This window comes from Salvelinus fontinalis, chromosome 4 (assembly GCF_029448725.1).
Source record: "Salvelinus fontinalis isolate EN_2023a chromosome 4, ASM2944872v1, whole genome shotgun sequence".
NCBI classification, from domain to species: domain Eukaryota; kingdom Metazoa; phylum Chordata; class Actinopteri; order Salmoniformes; family Salmonidae; genus Salvelinus; species Salvelinus fontinalis.
The window spans coordinates 46,565,843-46,580,719 of record NC_074668.1 but is presented as its reverse complement, the minus strand read 5'-3'; the positions used below and the strand labels follow the sequence as shown (position 1 = coordinate 46,580,719).

The 14,877-nt window shown below is 42.5% G+C and overlaps 1 protein-coding gene and 1 pseudogene across 1 annotated transcript; one reads left to right on the top strand and one right to left on the bottom strand.

The window, feature by feature from the left end:
• Window positions 1-2,914: 2,914 nt before the first annotated feature.
• Window positions 2,915-6,948, bottom strand: LOC129853883 (SREBP regulating gene protein-like). Its single transcript, XM_055920359.1, has 5 exons — window positions 5,656-6,948; window positions 4,981-5,137; window positions 4,576-4,727; window positions 4,116-4,229; window positions 2,915-3,991 (listed from the first exon to the last, which is right to left on the bottom strand). The coding sequence occupies exons 1-5, from the start codon at window positions 5,746-5,748 to the stop codon at window positions 3,908-3,910; spliced, it is 600 nt and encodes a 199-aa protein (XP_055776334.1). The 5' UTR covers window positions 5,749-6,948; the 3' UTR covers window positions 2,915-3,907.
• Window positions 6,739-14,730, top strand: LOC129852884 (RING finger and transmembrane domain-containing protein 2-like; annotated as a pseudogene).
• Window positions 14,731-14,877: the final 147 nt, after the last annotated feature.

Below are 14,877 nucleotides of genomic sequence, written 5' to 3'. Positions count from 1 at the left end.
TTGGACCTAGACTTGGCACTCCGGTACCGCTTGCCATACGGTAGCAGAGAGAACAACTTATGGCTTGGGTGACTAGAGTCTTGGACAGTTTTTTGGGCCTTCCTCTGACACCGCCTAGTATATAGGTCCTGGATGTCAGGAAGCTTGGCCCCAGTAATGTACTGGGCAGTACACACTACCCTCTTTAGCACCTCACGGTCGGAGGCAGAGCAGTTGCCATACCAGGCAGTGATGCAAACCGATGGTGCAGCTGTAAAACCTGTTGAAGATCTGAGGACCCATGCCAAATCTTTTCAGTCTCCTGAGGGGGAAAAGGTTTTGTCGTGCCCTTTTCACGACTGTTTTGGTATGTTTGGACCATGATAGTTTGTTGGTGATGTGGACACCAAGGAAGTTGAAACTCTCGACCCGCTCCATGACAGCCCCGTCGATGTGAATGAGGGAGTGTTCGGCCCTCCTTTTCCTGTAGTCCACGATCAGCTCCTTAGTCTTGCTCACATTGAGGGAGAGGTTGTTGTCCTGGCACTACAGTGCCATGTCTCTGACCTCCTCCCTATAGGCTGTCTCATCGTTGATCAGGCTTAACACTGTTGTGTTGTCAGAAAACTTAATGATGGTGTTGGAGTCATGCTTGGCCACGCAATCGTGGGTGAACAGGGAGTACAGAAGGGGACCCCGTGTTGAGGATCAGCGTGGCAGATGTGTTGTTGCCTACCCTTACCACCTGGGGGCGGTCCGTCAGGAAGTCCAGGATCCAGTTGCAGATGGAGGTGTTTAGTCCCAGAGTCCTTAGTTTAGTGATGAGCTTTGTGGGTACTTTAGTGTTGAACACTGGGCTGTAGTCAATGAACAGCATTCTCACATAGGTGTTCCTTTTGTCCAGGTGGGAAAGGGCAGTGTGGAGTGCGATTGAGATTGCGTAATCTGTGGATCTGTTGGGGTGGTATGCAAATTGGAGTGGATCTAGGGTTTCCGGGATTATGGTGTTGATGTGAACCATGACCCGCCTTTCAAAGCACTTCATGGCTACCGACGTGAGTGCTACGGGGCAGTAGTCATTTAGGCAGGTTACCTTTGCTTTCTTGGGAACAGGGACTATGGTGGTCTGGTTATAACATGTAGGTATTACAGACTCGGTCAGGGAGAGGTTGAAAATGTTAGTTTAGACACTTGCCAGTTGGTCCGCGCATACTCTAAGTACACGTCCTGGTAATCCGTCTGGCCCCGCGGCCTTGTGAATGTTGACCTGTTTAAAAGTCTTGCTCACACCGGCTACAGAGAGCGTGATCACACAGTCGTCTGGAACAGCTGGTGCTCTCATGCATGCTTCAGTGTTGCTTGCCTTGAAGCAAGCATAAAAAGGAATTTAGCTTGTCTGGTCGGCTTTCTTTACTGGGCAGCTCGTGACTTGGTTTTCCCTTTGTAGTCCGTAATAGTTTGCAAGTCCTGCCATATCCGACGAGCATCAGAGCCGCTGTAGTAGGATTCAATCTTAGTCCTGTATTGATGCTTTGCCTGTTCTATGGTTCGTCTGAAGGCATAGCTTGATTTCTTATAAGCGTCCGGATTAGTGTCCCGCTCCTTGAAAGTGGCTGCTCTAGCCTTTAGCTCGGTGCGGATGTTGCCTGTAATCCATGGATTCTGGTTGGGATATGTACGTTCGGCCACTGTGGGGGGCGACGTCATCGATGAACTTATTGATGAAGCCGGTGACTGAGGTGGTATATTCACCAATGCCATTGGATGAATCCCGGAACATATTCCAGTCTGTGCTAGCAAAACAGTCCTGTATCGTAGCATCCGCGTCATCTGACCACTTACGTATTGAGTGGGTCACTGGCACTTCCTGCTTTAGTTTTTGCTTATAAGCAGGATTCAGGAGGATACAATTATGGTCAGATTTTCCAAATGGAGGGCGAGGGAGAGCTTTGTATGCATCTCTGTGTGTGGAGTAAAGGTGGTTTAGAATTTTTTCCCCCTCTGGTTGCATGTGACATGCTGGTAGAAATTAGGTCAAACGGATTTAAGTTTGCCTGCATTAAAAAAAAGTTGGCCTTAGTGCCAGCATCGATTTGTGATGGTAAATAGACTGCTCTTGCTAGTTAGTGTGGTCTACAGCAATTTTTTAGGTACTCTACCTCAAGACTTCCTTAATAATAGACATTGCACACCAGCTGTTATTGACAAATAAACACACACATCCACCCCTCGTCCACACCCCAGACGTAGCTGTTCTGTCCTCCCGGTGCACGGGAAACCCAGCCAACTGTATATTATCCGTGTCGTTGTTCAGCCACAACTCAGTGATATTACAATTTTTATGTCCTGTTGGTAGGATAGTCTCGACAGAGATCCTCCAGTTTATTCTCCAGTGATCGATTGTACGTTAGCCAATTTTTTAAATATTTTTTTCATATTGCATAGAAACTGAGGCCCCTGGTGTCCAATCATTGTATTCCAGGGTGAATAGCATTTGCCTGAAGACTCAAACTGAATTCTTCCACTGCTCTATGTTCGCTTCAGACTGAGACTGCCATCCTTGAAGTCGTTTGTGATGTAAAAATCGTGAGGGTTGTACAAAACAAAGTCTTCAGCTATTGGCTCATCACTACCAATCAGCAGAGTGTGAAAAATGCTGCTTTACCCATGTGTTCTGGCTATGGCCCAAACCATCAGTTTCTGGGACTGATCCGAACAGTTAGAATGTGTTTGATTCTAGAAATCGTCGGGGAGGTACTCAAATCAGATCCAGACTCACTGCAAAGAAGAACTTCCATGGGTGTGGCGTAGCATTTGACTGCAGCAAGGACTTTGCGTAGCCAGGCAATTATAGCATAGGCAGGTGGACAGAGCATGGTAAAGCAGATCAAGCTGTCAAACCCATGTCAAAATGATAGGTAACAATAGCACAGCAGAAATAAAATGTATGTATATTGACAATGAAAAAAACAACGTTGAAAAAGTTATTTTGTCATATATTCAATCAAAATATGCCAATTCTACATGTTGATACAGCTCTCTGATACAGCTCTCAGCCCCAGATAGACTATAGGGTCATCATAATATAGAATTCTTTCATAGTGTAAAATAGATACAATTTCTATACAAAATGCAATACTGATATTTATTCTGAAAGGGTCTGAAGAATAGACATTGCAACGTAAACCGTGAGCCGATTACTTTCAGTCACGTTATTAAATAGCCATCAGTCAATATGCATGCACAACTACACACAAGTGATGACACATCCTTTGTAGTTTGTTTCTCAACAATGACGACTTAACTAATACCATCCTTCAGTACATTGATCAGGCTTGAAATAAAAACCTTTATTACATGGGTCATGTTCATTTGGCACCAAATGGAAGAAAACTTATACAGGGAGGGACTTAACCAATAAGAAACCCACATTTTAGTTATGTTGTGAAACCTTTTAAAACACTTTCAGTTGCATGCCCTAATGAACATGCCCATGATGTGAAACAATGGGCAGAATGAGGCAAATCCCAACTGGTGAGCGAATGAGACCTGATGATCATCACTGATGAAGTTATGAAGCTATGCACTTATGAAGTGTAAATAATATATAAAAATCACAAAGTATTTGTCCATAGTTGTGAGGTTACGATAGTGTTCTTCAGAGCCATATGTAGAGACGATTATTCACATTATTACATCAAAAGGTTCAACATGGTGTCCGTTATTGTCAGTCAAAGTTTGCCAAACTCCCTCTATACAGTATATGGCTCTGGTGTTCTTGATGGCACTGTATGGTATCAGAATGTTCAAGGCCAGTGTGGGACACAAGATGAAGCCTGTCTTCTCAAGGAACATCAAGGTGTCCCTTGGCTCTTAGTTGGACTATTATTAGTTTCTTTAGTCTCGTAGGTCCCAGAGGATCGAACAATCATATAGGCAGGAGTTCAGGTGGACTTTCTCCATAACAGTATTTTGCTTGTGGATTTCTGTAGGTATTTTCATGTTGGACACTCTGCATTAGCAAAATGAGAAGGTAAACACAACCATTAGAAAGTTTTTCTTACCATCTCTGCATGAAAGCATGTGGGTAGGGTCAGGGAGGTATGCATTTGTTTCATGTACACAACTCAACATACCTGCGATGAAGTCCGACACTTAGCTAAACACAGCTCAAAGTGGTCCTCCACGGCGGTGAAGAGGTTCTGAAAGCCGTCTGCAGCTCTGTTCAGGAAATGCTCTAGTAGAAGTTGCTGAGAGAGAGAGGGTGAGTGAGTGAGAGAGAGAGAGAGAGAGGGGGGGGGGAGAGAACATTAAAAAAAGGGACAGTTGGGTGAAGAGATCAGAGAGAGAGAGAGGTGTAAAGGTCAGATCAAAATCTGGTATTTCTAACATGGATAGTTATAACTCAACCACTGCAAAAGGTTAAGATGAAAACAATGTAGAGTTGAAGAGTCAAAGGTAAGATAAAGATATGATACCATTGACTGAAAAGTGCATGCATCCAACAGATGTGTATACAAAAGTAGCAAATTCTCATTTGGAACAAACAATTGAGCTATTGGGTGCAGCACAACAAGAGTGCCACAGTTTGAATACCTTATCAGGCTGGAGGCAGCAGGATACACAGTACTCGTAGATGTTACAGCAGCCGTTGGCCAGACAACTTTTACAGATGTACTGTCTGGAGCTCAGAGCGTTGACATTACAGCAACCGTTCACCAGCAGATCCTTCCTCTCACACACATAACCTGGTGGACCATTACATACAATGGATTAGTCAGTGACTTGAATATTGAAGTGGTCTTTCATAATACCTCAATGATAGGGGCTTTTCTTAATTCATCTTTCCTTGAATCCTCTCTCATCAAAACACATTGGAGAAGAAGGTCCGGTGGGAGGAGACAGGTTGTAAGGAATTGTGGAAATACAGATTGAGATAAAGCCATTATTTCCCAAGGGATAATGAATGAGTGAATGAGTCCAGTTAAGTTAATAACTTACCCAGTTCATCTGTGAGCAGTGTCTTGCCCTGAATGGAGTTCCGGCACTGAGTGATCAGCCTGCTACTGTTGCCCAGGTTAAACCTGACCTTCCATGGGATCCGGTGGTCCGGGTCCCTGGCCTCCAACAGGGTGCGATCCCTTATGGTTCTCTCCTCCTGCATAACACAACACAATTCATCTCACACGTCTTGTATAGCCAAAGGGTGGGTATAATTTGTGGAATGTTCCAACAGGAATCTGTTTCAAAAACTTCGTAAATAACAAGGTTGTCAACAAACAACGCATACTAAGTTGTATAGCGGCAGAATAAGATACCAGGTAGGGAGCGGGCTATTTAATTAAGTTTTTCACTCACCACGTTTATTCCGTAAAATATCTGTCCTCACTCTGGTAGCCTATGGACAAACATTAAGAATAAGCTACGTGGTGAGTTGATGCCTATTTGTCAGCTAGCTGAATTGATCATGCTACTTTGTATGCGTTTGTTGGCAACCTTGTAACGTTACTTTACGAAGTTTTTGGAACAGATTCCTGTTAGAACGTTCCACAAATTATACCCACCCGAGCTGGACCTCAGACTGTCTAGGATAACGTAGGCCTATACAGACAAAGATCATCTGTTTTCCAGTTATTTGAGCTAGACATAAATCTGAGATGTCAAAAGTTGAAATACCTTTTTCAGGGTGTTGGTTAAGAAGTAGATCAAAGAAAGTCCAAACACCACACCTAGCACCCAACGTTTTCTTAGTAATCTTCGTAGCACCATGGCATGACTTTAGGAGATCCCAGCGACCACCCAGTCCAGCCAGAGGAATTGAATTGCAGGAATGCTCCAATAACAAGCAAGCTGGATAAACTGTTCAGTAGAGCCCTGCAGTTCAACTGGGGTGTCTGGCTATGACAGAGTAACTGTTTGGTCAACACCATAACCGCAAACTAACCCATTTTGCTGGCTAGCTAGCAATGCTAGAAAACGTGGTAGCTGTGAATACATTAACTGTAAAAAATATTTCCGTAGTGCTAGGTAGCTAGCTACAAAGTAAATATTAGCAAGCCGTTTTGGATAAAGACTGCTTTGTTAGCCTGTGAACACACTAACGACACTGGGCTAGCTACTGTACTCATCCAGCTGCTAGAGTTAGCATTAGCTAGCTAACGTTAGTAACCTGCTGAAAGACTCATCGCTAACTGGCTATAACTCTAAAAGACAGTTGTTGCTGGCATTCACTTCAGAGAAATGACAGAGAAAGCCTCGGAAATAAACGATTTAAAAAAAAAATCTGACGTCCACCATCAAAACATTTTCCAAACTCGGATGTGGAAAAGTGAACGCTAGTTGGTCGATTTACAATTTCACTTACGTCATCACACAGTGAAAACATAGTTGCGAGCCGGGCAGCCGCAGGGGTGTGTGCGACAGGGGAATGATAATTATAAATAAAACGATGATTCAAGTGAGCTCAACAATTTCCTTGCAAAAATATGAATTTAGGAAGCAACCATATAAATATGAAAAATCAGTAAACCATTTACATGTAAATGGTGGTGCAATAGTGTCACAATCTATCTAATCTATCGGCGGCTAGCTATAATGTCGCAATAAAAGGCTAGCCAACCATCGATACCCCCCCTGCTGCTTTTTACCGTATTCACTCACTCGTTGCCATCTGTGTGTCTGTCTGCACCCCACCACAAACCTGGATCAAATGGGGATGGACTGGATGTGCCATGCAGTGGAGGTATAGCAGTCACACCGATGGCATGCCCTCAGAAAGGTTCGAGTCTACATTCTAGGACACAGGCCTCTCTGCAGGTTCATCATAACCTGAAATGTCCCACTAAAGAGGAAGGTAGATAAAACATGTTAACTTCAGGAACCAAATTCATTGCAAGGCAATGCAGGAAATAGACTAGACAACAGTCTTTGAACCGTCAAAAGATGTAGCTGATCCTCTCTCTGCTCTCCAGGACCCGTAGCCAAACCCTGGGATCATAAAGCAGCCTAGACTAAGGCGTGTTTGACTGCCTGAAGCCTGACTCGCCTACTTCCCCCAGCAGCTCTTCTCCGGCCTGGTTGGGGTCGGGGTTCTCTCTGGGTCCGGCGTGCCCTAAGCTAACTTCCAGGCAATTCGCCTGGTTCTGGGGACTCCCCAAGACGCCTTCATCCAGATGACCGTCTCCTCCAGGGAGGAAAGAGGTCCACACCACACTGAGGGTGGGCCCTACCTCCCCCGCCCGCCCTCGCAACTTCATCACCACCAGCCACTCCAGCACCGTACCTCCCTCCTGCACTCGGCTGCAGGGGCCATAGAGAGGCATGGGAACAGGAAGGTGGTCTCGGAGGAGCCCTCTACACTAGCACCAGCCATATCGGAGCTGAAGTCCATAGTCACCTGGCTGCAGAGGGAATTCCCATTCCTTCTGATCCTCCTAGATAAAGTTTGTTTTCAGCACAAGCTGGGTAAGACTGGTTTTAGATTACAAATAAATTAAAGGGACTCTTATACCAGTGTAGAAACACGAATTACTACTCTGATTTATAATGTTTTTGTTGCCTAGTCACAGTTTTCATACTAAACCATTTTCTAGGCCTAATACTTTAGTAGTTGCTTTGTAATTGTATAGTCATGGAGTTGGTTGTTTTGTGGAATAAGGAACATTTGGGAAATTGGGAAGTGTCTGATAGTGTGTGTGACTGACTGATAACTCTTTTGTATCTCTCTGGTAGGTATTGCTGTGTGCTGGGATGGCCAGCACATTTCCTTCGCCAATTCAACATTCAAGCACCTGGTGTCGCTACGGGCAATCCTCACATTTTATACAACTTCGGTCTGAGACCATAACTCTTATAGTTTTTAGGTTTTTAAATGTATAAACATTTGAGAATATTTCTTGAGTGTTATCTAGTCTATATAAATAGCTAGCTTGAGAATTGGTTCTGGTTCAGCTCGTGAGAATATACATACATTACTGATTAATAATGCATTTGATTATTTACTATTTGTCTGTCTGCATATCAGGAGGAGAGGTCTGTGGTTGTAGCACTGTGGATGATCATGCTCCTGTCTAGAAAAATATTGTATCTCTACTACACATTCAGTGCTGCGGAGTTGTACAACAGGTATGGTAAAACCATGTTTCTTTGATTGTCTCTTCATATGGCACTATAAAATTGTGACATTGTCAACCACTGAACGTTTAGGCCTATACATTAGGTAAACCGTTTGCTTTTGTTTGACATTGCTGTCTTTGATTTGGTTTTCTTTCTTATCTGTGTGTGTACAGAATGCGTGTGATAAATTATTCATTCATTTTTTTCCTTCATGCTCTAATGTTATTTTCATTGTCTTTAGGCATATGTCACCATGTGACTACGTTTCCTGTGAGTATTGATTTTGTGTTTATTTATAATTTCACCTGTTATCACATTTAGTTTTGTTTTATGAAATTTGAGTTACGTTGTTCATTTTTGTTACTAAATCTTCTGTGGATCAATGATCCCTTGTAACCAATAGAGACTAGACATAATGTATCACGTCTATCCATGATCAAACCTCAACCTGTACAGAACTGAAGTCTCATGTCTCATCGCTGCTGTTTTTTTCCCACCTCAGCCTGATGTTTGCAAAGCCCAACATCAACAGCTTTGACTTCTTTGATCTGGGCGATGGGGATCACTGACTTTGTTCTCAAGTACTTCACCATCGGCCTGAAAGGCTTCACCCTGTTTCTGCCCAAGATCCTCCAGGCCTTTAAATCCATGGTAAGAGCCTGTGTGAGTGTGTGTTATATTCATAATGTATTTTCTGGTGTCCTGAGGGTCACAGCTTGTGTGTGTTTTATATTCATTAAAGTTTCACTTATGTCCTGGGGGTCACAATGTGGGAGTGTGTGTGTGTGTGTGTGTGTGTGTGTGTGTGTGTGTGTGTGTGTGTGTGTGTGTGTGTGTGTGTGTGTGTGTGTGTGTGTGTGTGTGTGTGTGTGTGTGTGTGTGTGTGTGTGTGTGTGTGTGTGTGTGTGTGTTGATTTTGGTGTCTTATCCATGTGAAAGTGTTGTTTATAACATGTTGTGGTCACAGAAAGAGTGTGTATTTGTCATTGTCTGTCATCTGTTGGTGTTCTATCTGCGTGCAGGTTTTGCCCGTTGGGGTCACAGAGTGTATTTTGACTCGGCTGATAAACAGGCCAATCAGAGAGTGAGGCTGCTGCCACTGAGCTCATTTCTCCCTGGGGGGGGAAGCAGAGGTGAGGTCATCCTTCCCTGGGCCTGAACCATTACTGCTGTGTGTGCTCCCAGTCCTCCTCGGCTGCTGGGGTACCCGCGCCACGCTATCACTAAACCAACCAACCAACCCCCACCTTTCCCACCACCCTCTGCCCCAACCAAACCTTGTCCTGAAACAGGCCCAAGTGGCCCACTTTCAGCCGATGAAGTCATGGCCACACATCAGCCAATCATTCTGCTTCGTGCTTTTGCTTTTGCTTCCATCCACGGAAGGACTGATTTAATGATCTCACAAGCACAATCATGCAAGTCGGCACAAGTGGAGGCCTACAGAAAAAGACAGGCCAGACTCTTGTGCATTGATTTACTGTATATTGTGGTGGGTTGTAAATGTATTTGATTTACTTTGCTCTACTGTTATTTTAACATGGCTTGTTGGCTACATTTTTGGCACTGTCGTGCACTCCCACTTCAGGGAAATGTATTTTCTAATAACCATGCAGCCACCTGAAGCAAGATTGAATGAAAACATGCTTTTAGCAGCTGATAGGAATGACTTATAACGGTGGCATAACCAACTGCTGGGTAGGCTTTGATTAGTAGGTTGAGAGGTCAGCATCACTAATGAACAAAAACAAGCAGGAAGTCCCAGAATTCTTTAGAACTGCTGCTGTGGCTCAACGTTTCTGGCTGGAGTGCAGTTTTAGTTTGACATATCAAGTGGTTGTGTGTGTGTGTGTGTGTAGCCAGGACTAGTGGCAGGACGGTACAATGAGGAAAGAAGCTGCGGCCTGTGGAGCCTAGGCCAGGGGCCATGCTTAGTCTGGAGCGTGCTGCTTTAAAACTCTTACAGTGTGCTGCTCTTAACCCATAAAAGTCTAAGCCCTGTCAAAGCTGTGGGATGATCATTTCGCTATTTGATTTTGAATTTTAAGACCCCTTAAGACCCCTTTTAAGACCCCTTTAAGACCCCTTAAGAAAAATATATTTAAAAAAACGAATTGAATAACAAATTCACTACATGGAACAACAGATTTTATATGTATTTAACCCCTTATTTTTGCTGCTGTGTGCAAAAAAATCCTAGTAAATGGGTGCGTGCAGCTGTCAAAGTATTATGGATTGAGATAATGAGAACTTGGAGAAATCGAGTCAGAGCTGTTCACAGAGGTGTGTCCTCGGAATTTTGCAAAATGGGACAGGACACTGCCCATCACTGAGTGGTTAAAGAATAGAACATTTGAGAACGTGGGGGCGGGTTTGAGTCATTAAGTCAAGCAGAAAGGGAATCATAAAAAAGGAATCAGTAGGGTACTGTATTCGGGGAAGAATTTGTCATGTTTCAGAGTGAGAAATTGTCATGTTTTAAGGATATTATACAGTGGTCACCAACCTGGTCCGGAGGCAGGCTTTTGTTCCAGGGCTGCACTAATGCACCCGATTCTAGTGCCTTGACTGTGTATTGTGTTTATCTTTCAGTCGTTTGACCTCTGTGGATGAGTATCAGCCATACGCAGGGCCATGGAAATTCTCTGCAGTTCTCAGGTGAGAAATTATTACTTTCTGTAAAGAAAAGTATCAGGGCCAAATACCAGCCCACATCACTGCCCTATAACATTACAAGCTACAGTTGTAAACCTTCAACTGTCAATTGGTTTTTGCTTGATCTTGCACTCTGATTGAATCATCTTACTACATATACCGTATTAAAATGCAACATCAGAATAAAGATACTGTATACAGTGAGTTGACCCTGTATGGCAGGGTTCCTCAGCTGGTGGCCTGCGGGTGTTTTATTTGTCCCCCCATGTTTTCAGAGCAAATCAAATTGAGAATGAATGTAATTATTAAGTTTTGGGGGGGTATAAAAAACTGTAAAAACAACAGGAAATCAGCTCCAAGTTATTTTAATTTTGGAACTCTGTTCCCAAGTATTTCCATAATAGGGAGACACGTGATCATAAACAAATGTAAGCAAGGTTTGAAATTATTATGTTTTAGTCTGTTTGGGCTTCTTGCGGTCAATTTGCAGTCTTCATATTATTTGTATTTCCTGTATGTTCCGGTGCCCCGACCATCCGCTCAAGAAAAATTTGGGCCGTGGCTGAATCTAGCTGATAATCCCTGCTGTATGGTATGGGAATGTAAACACAAGCTTTGACTCTTTGTGACCACCTACCTGATGCTCTATCACCCATAGAGTTATGGTGTGAGGGCCAGCAGCCAGCAGTGCAGTGAGGCTGGAGATGTGTGTGCTATTTGTCAGGGTGACTTCAGAAACCCCATAGCTCTTCTCTGGCATGTGAGAGTACATACATCAAACCATAAGCTCTGCTACTACATACTTTACTATAACACCATTCGCTGGTGTTAACCATGGTAACCACAAGCCGACTGTAACAGTATGGGCTGTATCACAACCGGCCATGATCGGGTGTCCCATAGGGTGGCACACAATTGGCCCAGCGTCGTCCGAGTTAGGGGAGGGTTTAGCCAGGGTAGGCAGTCATTGTAAATAAGAATTTGTTCTTAACTGACTTGCCTAGTTAAATAAAGGTGAAATAAAACAAGTATGTTTTATATGACCCTTAGTGTGGTGTAGCTTGAGGCTAAAGTCACTGTCCATGACTCTTTTGTTTCTTTCTGTGGCCTTACTGATCAATACTGTATTGAATAACTGACCAATACTCAATGCATACTCCTTGTGGTAAACCAAAGTGAATGTGAGGGTAAAGCCCATGTGTTTGTCTCTCCCCCCAGCATGTGTTCTGTGAGGAGTGCCTGTATTTGTGGTTAGACCGTGAGAAAACATGCCCACTGTGGTCATAGGCACCACCTCTGCCCACTTCCAGATCTACTAGCTGGCATTGACAGCCATTAGCCTCCAGGATACTGGAGGACATTACAGAGGAATAAGTCATTTTAGTATGCCCTTACTGTGTTGCCCGTTAGACTCCACACTGACTCTAAACTCTACAGTCTATACAGTTGTCTCATCCATCCTGACAAAGAAATAGAATGTGAACTTATCTCCGTGCAGCACAGCACAGTGTGGTATTGGTCAGTATTCTTGTACAGGGTAGCTTATTTCAGCACATCAATTGCTCATTTGCTGATGTATTTCGTAGATCTTTCACTAATGTTACCATTCTTGCAACAATTTACCTGTTATACATTTCACCTGATTTCTAGTAAAGATACAGCTTATGTTTGATGACATCAGGCCTACCAAAACATTTTTTTGAGAAACTCGAACACAAGTTGTGTGTTTTCAGTATGTATCAGATTTTTCAATGAAACCATGATTGAAGCATTATTGTTCAGCATTTGTTGAATGTTTTATGTTGTCATTACTTTTTGCATAACAATGATAGCATGAAAGCATTTTTACTTTGAAACTTTTATTATCCAGAGTGAGCACAGAATTCACAATGTAATACAAATTTTAAATAGCATGTAAAGAACACATTCTTTATAAAAGACACAGATTCAGCACTGCAATTGAAAACTACAGTTTTTGCGATATATAAAAAACAGCTTATGTACTGTAAACATGAATAGCATGCCCTTATTTTTGCACACAAGATTTCTTGCATGGTTTCATAAACATTATCTGCCTTAACAATGCTGAGCCCCCAGCCAATTTCAAAAGTTCAAAAAATAAAACAGTTTTTTTTAGTTATCAATATTTGATACAACTAACATCATTATTCACCTAATAAAAATTTCTTCAGAAAAAAACCTTTACAAATTGATTTTCATATTTAGCAAGGATAGAATCCAGACTTTGTATGGTCTCTAATTATTACAGAACCTTATGTAAAAAGTACAGTGCTATTTCTCCACAGAGCACCATTTCAAGATTGCTCAAAGGGAACGGGGCGTCTAAAAAGTAGAAACATGTATTTTTTTGATACAAATAAGCTTTTTCAGTTAGGTAATTGACATCGTATATTAGTGCATCGATAATTCAAGTGTTAGGTGGTCCACGTTTGACAGTCGCGTGGGCAATTATATAGTACGTTTTTCCTTTGGTAACCGTCAAGGGAGGATGACGTCGCCGTTCTGTTATCGAAAAACCTCCAGAAAGTGAGAGTGATGATGATACTAACACAATTTATGTCTGTTAAATCCTACTGAATTCCAAGCAGTGAGTCAAACAATAAAATAAACTTGGAAATAACGCAATTAAAAATGTATTCACACAGTACTACATCTTATACCCATAAAACAAGAACTGAAAATGTTACTTAATCTCTGTGACATAATGTTATGTCACGTGAATTCCGAAGCACAACATTTTCCTTAGCCAACAAAGTACAAAAAATGTACCCCGTTCCTAACTGTCTCGCCGATTTTGGAGCATGGTCATTATGACCACCGTGCACACTGAACCTCGGCTGGCTGTGGCTGGCTGGCATCCTTTTTCTCAGTGCAAATATTCTGACAGCTCTCTCTCCTCAGGATCCTGAAGGCACCATCTACAGTGGATAAATATTAATTGCTTTGAGCGTATAATAAAACATTTAGATCATATTTAGAAGAAGTTAATCCTCAGTGAATAGCCCAGCATAGTTGTTCTTATGAATAACTCCATGATACATACTCATTGAGATAAATACCCAAATGTATAAATAAATAATCATCAATGATAAATACTCAATTGTAAATAAACTAAATCTCACACCAACTATAATTCAATATCTATAACCACATTTTCGCAAATCACCTGCTGAACATTGTCGGGAAGGTCGACAATAAAGCGTCTTTACTCGCAACCAAGTTTGTTTGCATTTCTCATAGCCAAACCAACATGTGATGGACACCTGTGAAGCTTACCTGTTGCTGGTTTTGCCGTTGCAGTGACTTACATCTACAGGTGTCGCTTTCTAAGAAAGAGTATGAGGACGGTGATTTGTATTGCTGTGCATACAAAGCCTTTAAAGTGGGATTCTCTATTCAACCCAAGTTTCTCATTATATCTGTTATCTCGAGATCCAACCGTCCAGTTTTTATCCATCTCATCCCCGATCCACCTGAGGCGAGAGGCGAGTGACTGGGTCCCGGAGCATGGTGAGGTTCCTTGGGCACAGACCATCACGTCGCCAGGTAGAGGCAGAGGCTCGTCTATCGGGAGCCAGCACATCTTTTCTACAAATCGCTCTTTCTTCTTTATATGTCCCCCCCTCTGATCCGCTCTTATATAAAATTATCCTCTTTATTGTCTGGATCAGATCTGGACTGTTTCTCTCTCTCTCTCTCTCTCTCTCTCTCTCTCTCGTTATACACGATTAAAGAGTCACATGGTGTGAGGGGTTTACATCATCTTTTCCCAAAAGAGAGAGGTAATCATTAACTCTTAAAAAGACGTCGTCTCATTTTATCTGACGAGCCTTTTGTTTGATAGGATGGACGAATAGCGATGTCTAATCGGATAATCATAGGATTTCAAATAAAAAGTACAATACAGGCTACTGCCCCTAGACATTTTACGCAATCGGAATTTTATGCTATTTGATAATTATGTATTTTCATGTCAATCTTATTAATTGTGCCAGTTATCCTATTTTTAAATGAAATATTGTAATAATCCACCACAGTTCGCAACGCCTAAAATAAACAATGAGGAATTAAACATCGCGGAACTATAAGACCGCAAAGTCTCTCTAG

Bases quoted from the DNA above. Each gene is read 5' to 3' on its own strand.
- LOC129853883 (XM_055920359.1), bottom strand. From the start codon at position 5,748: ATGGTGCTACGAAGATTACTAAGAAAACGTTGGGTGCTAGGTGTGGTG. The intron at 5,138-5,655 runs GTATTTCAACTT...TGTGTTATGCAG, and splicing joins TAACCAACACCCTGAAAAAG to GAGGAGAGAACCATAAGGGA. The intron at 4,230-4,575 runs GTATTCAAACTG...TCTCTCTCTCAG, and splicing joins GCTGCCTCCAGCCTGATAAG to CAACTTCTACTAGAGCATTT.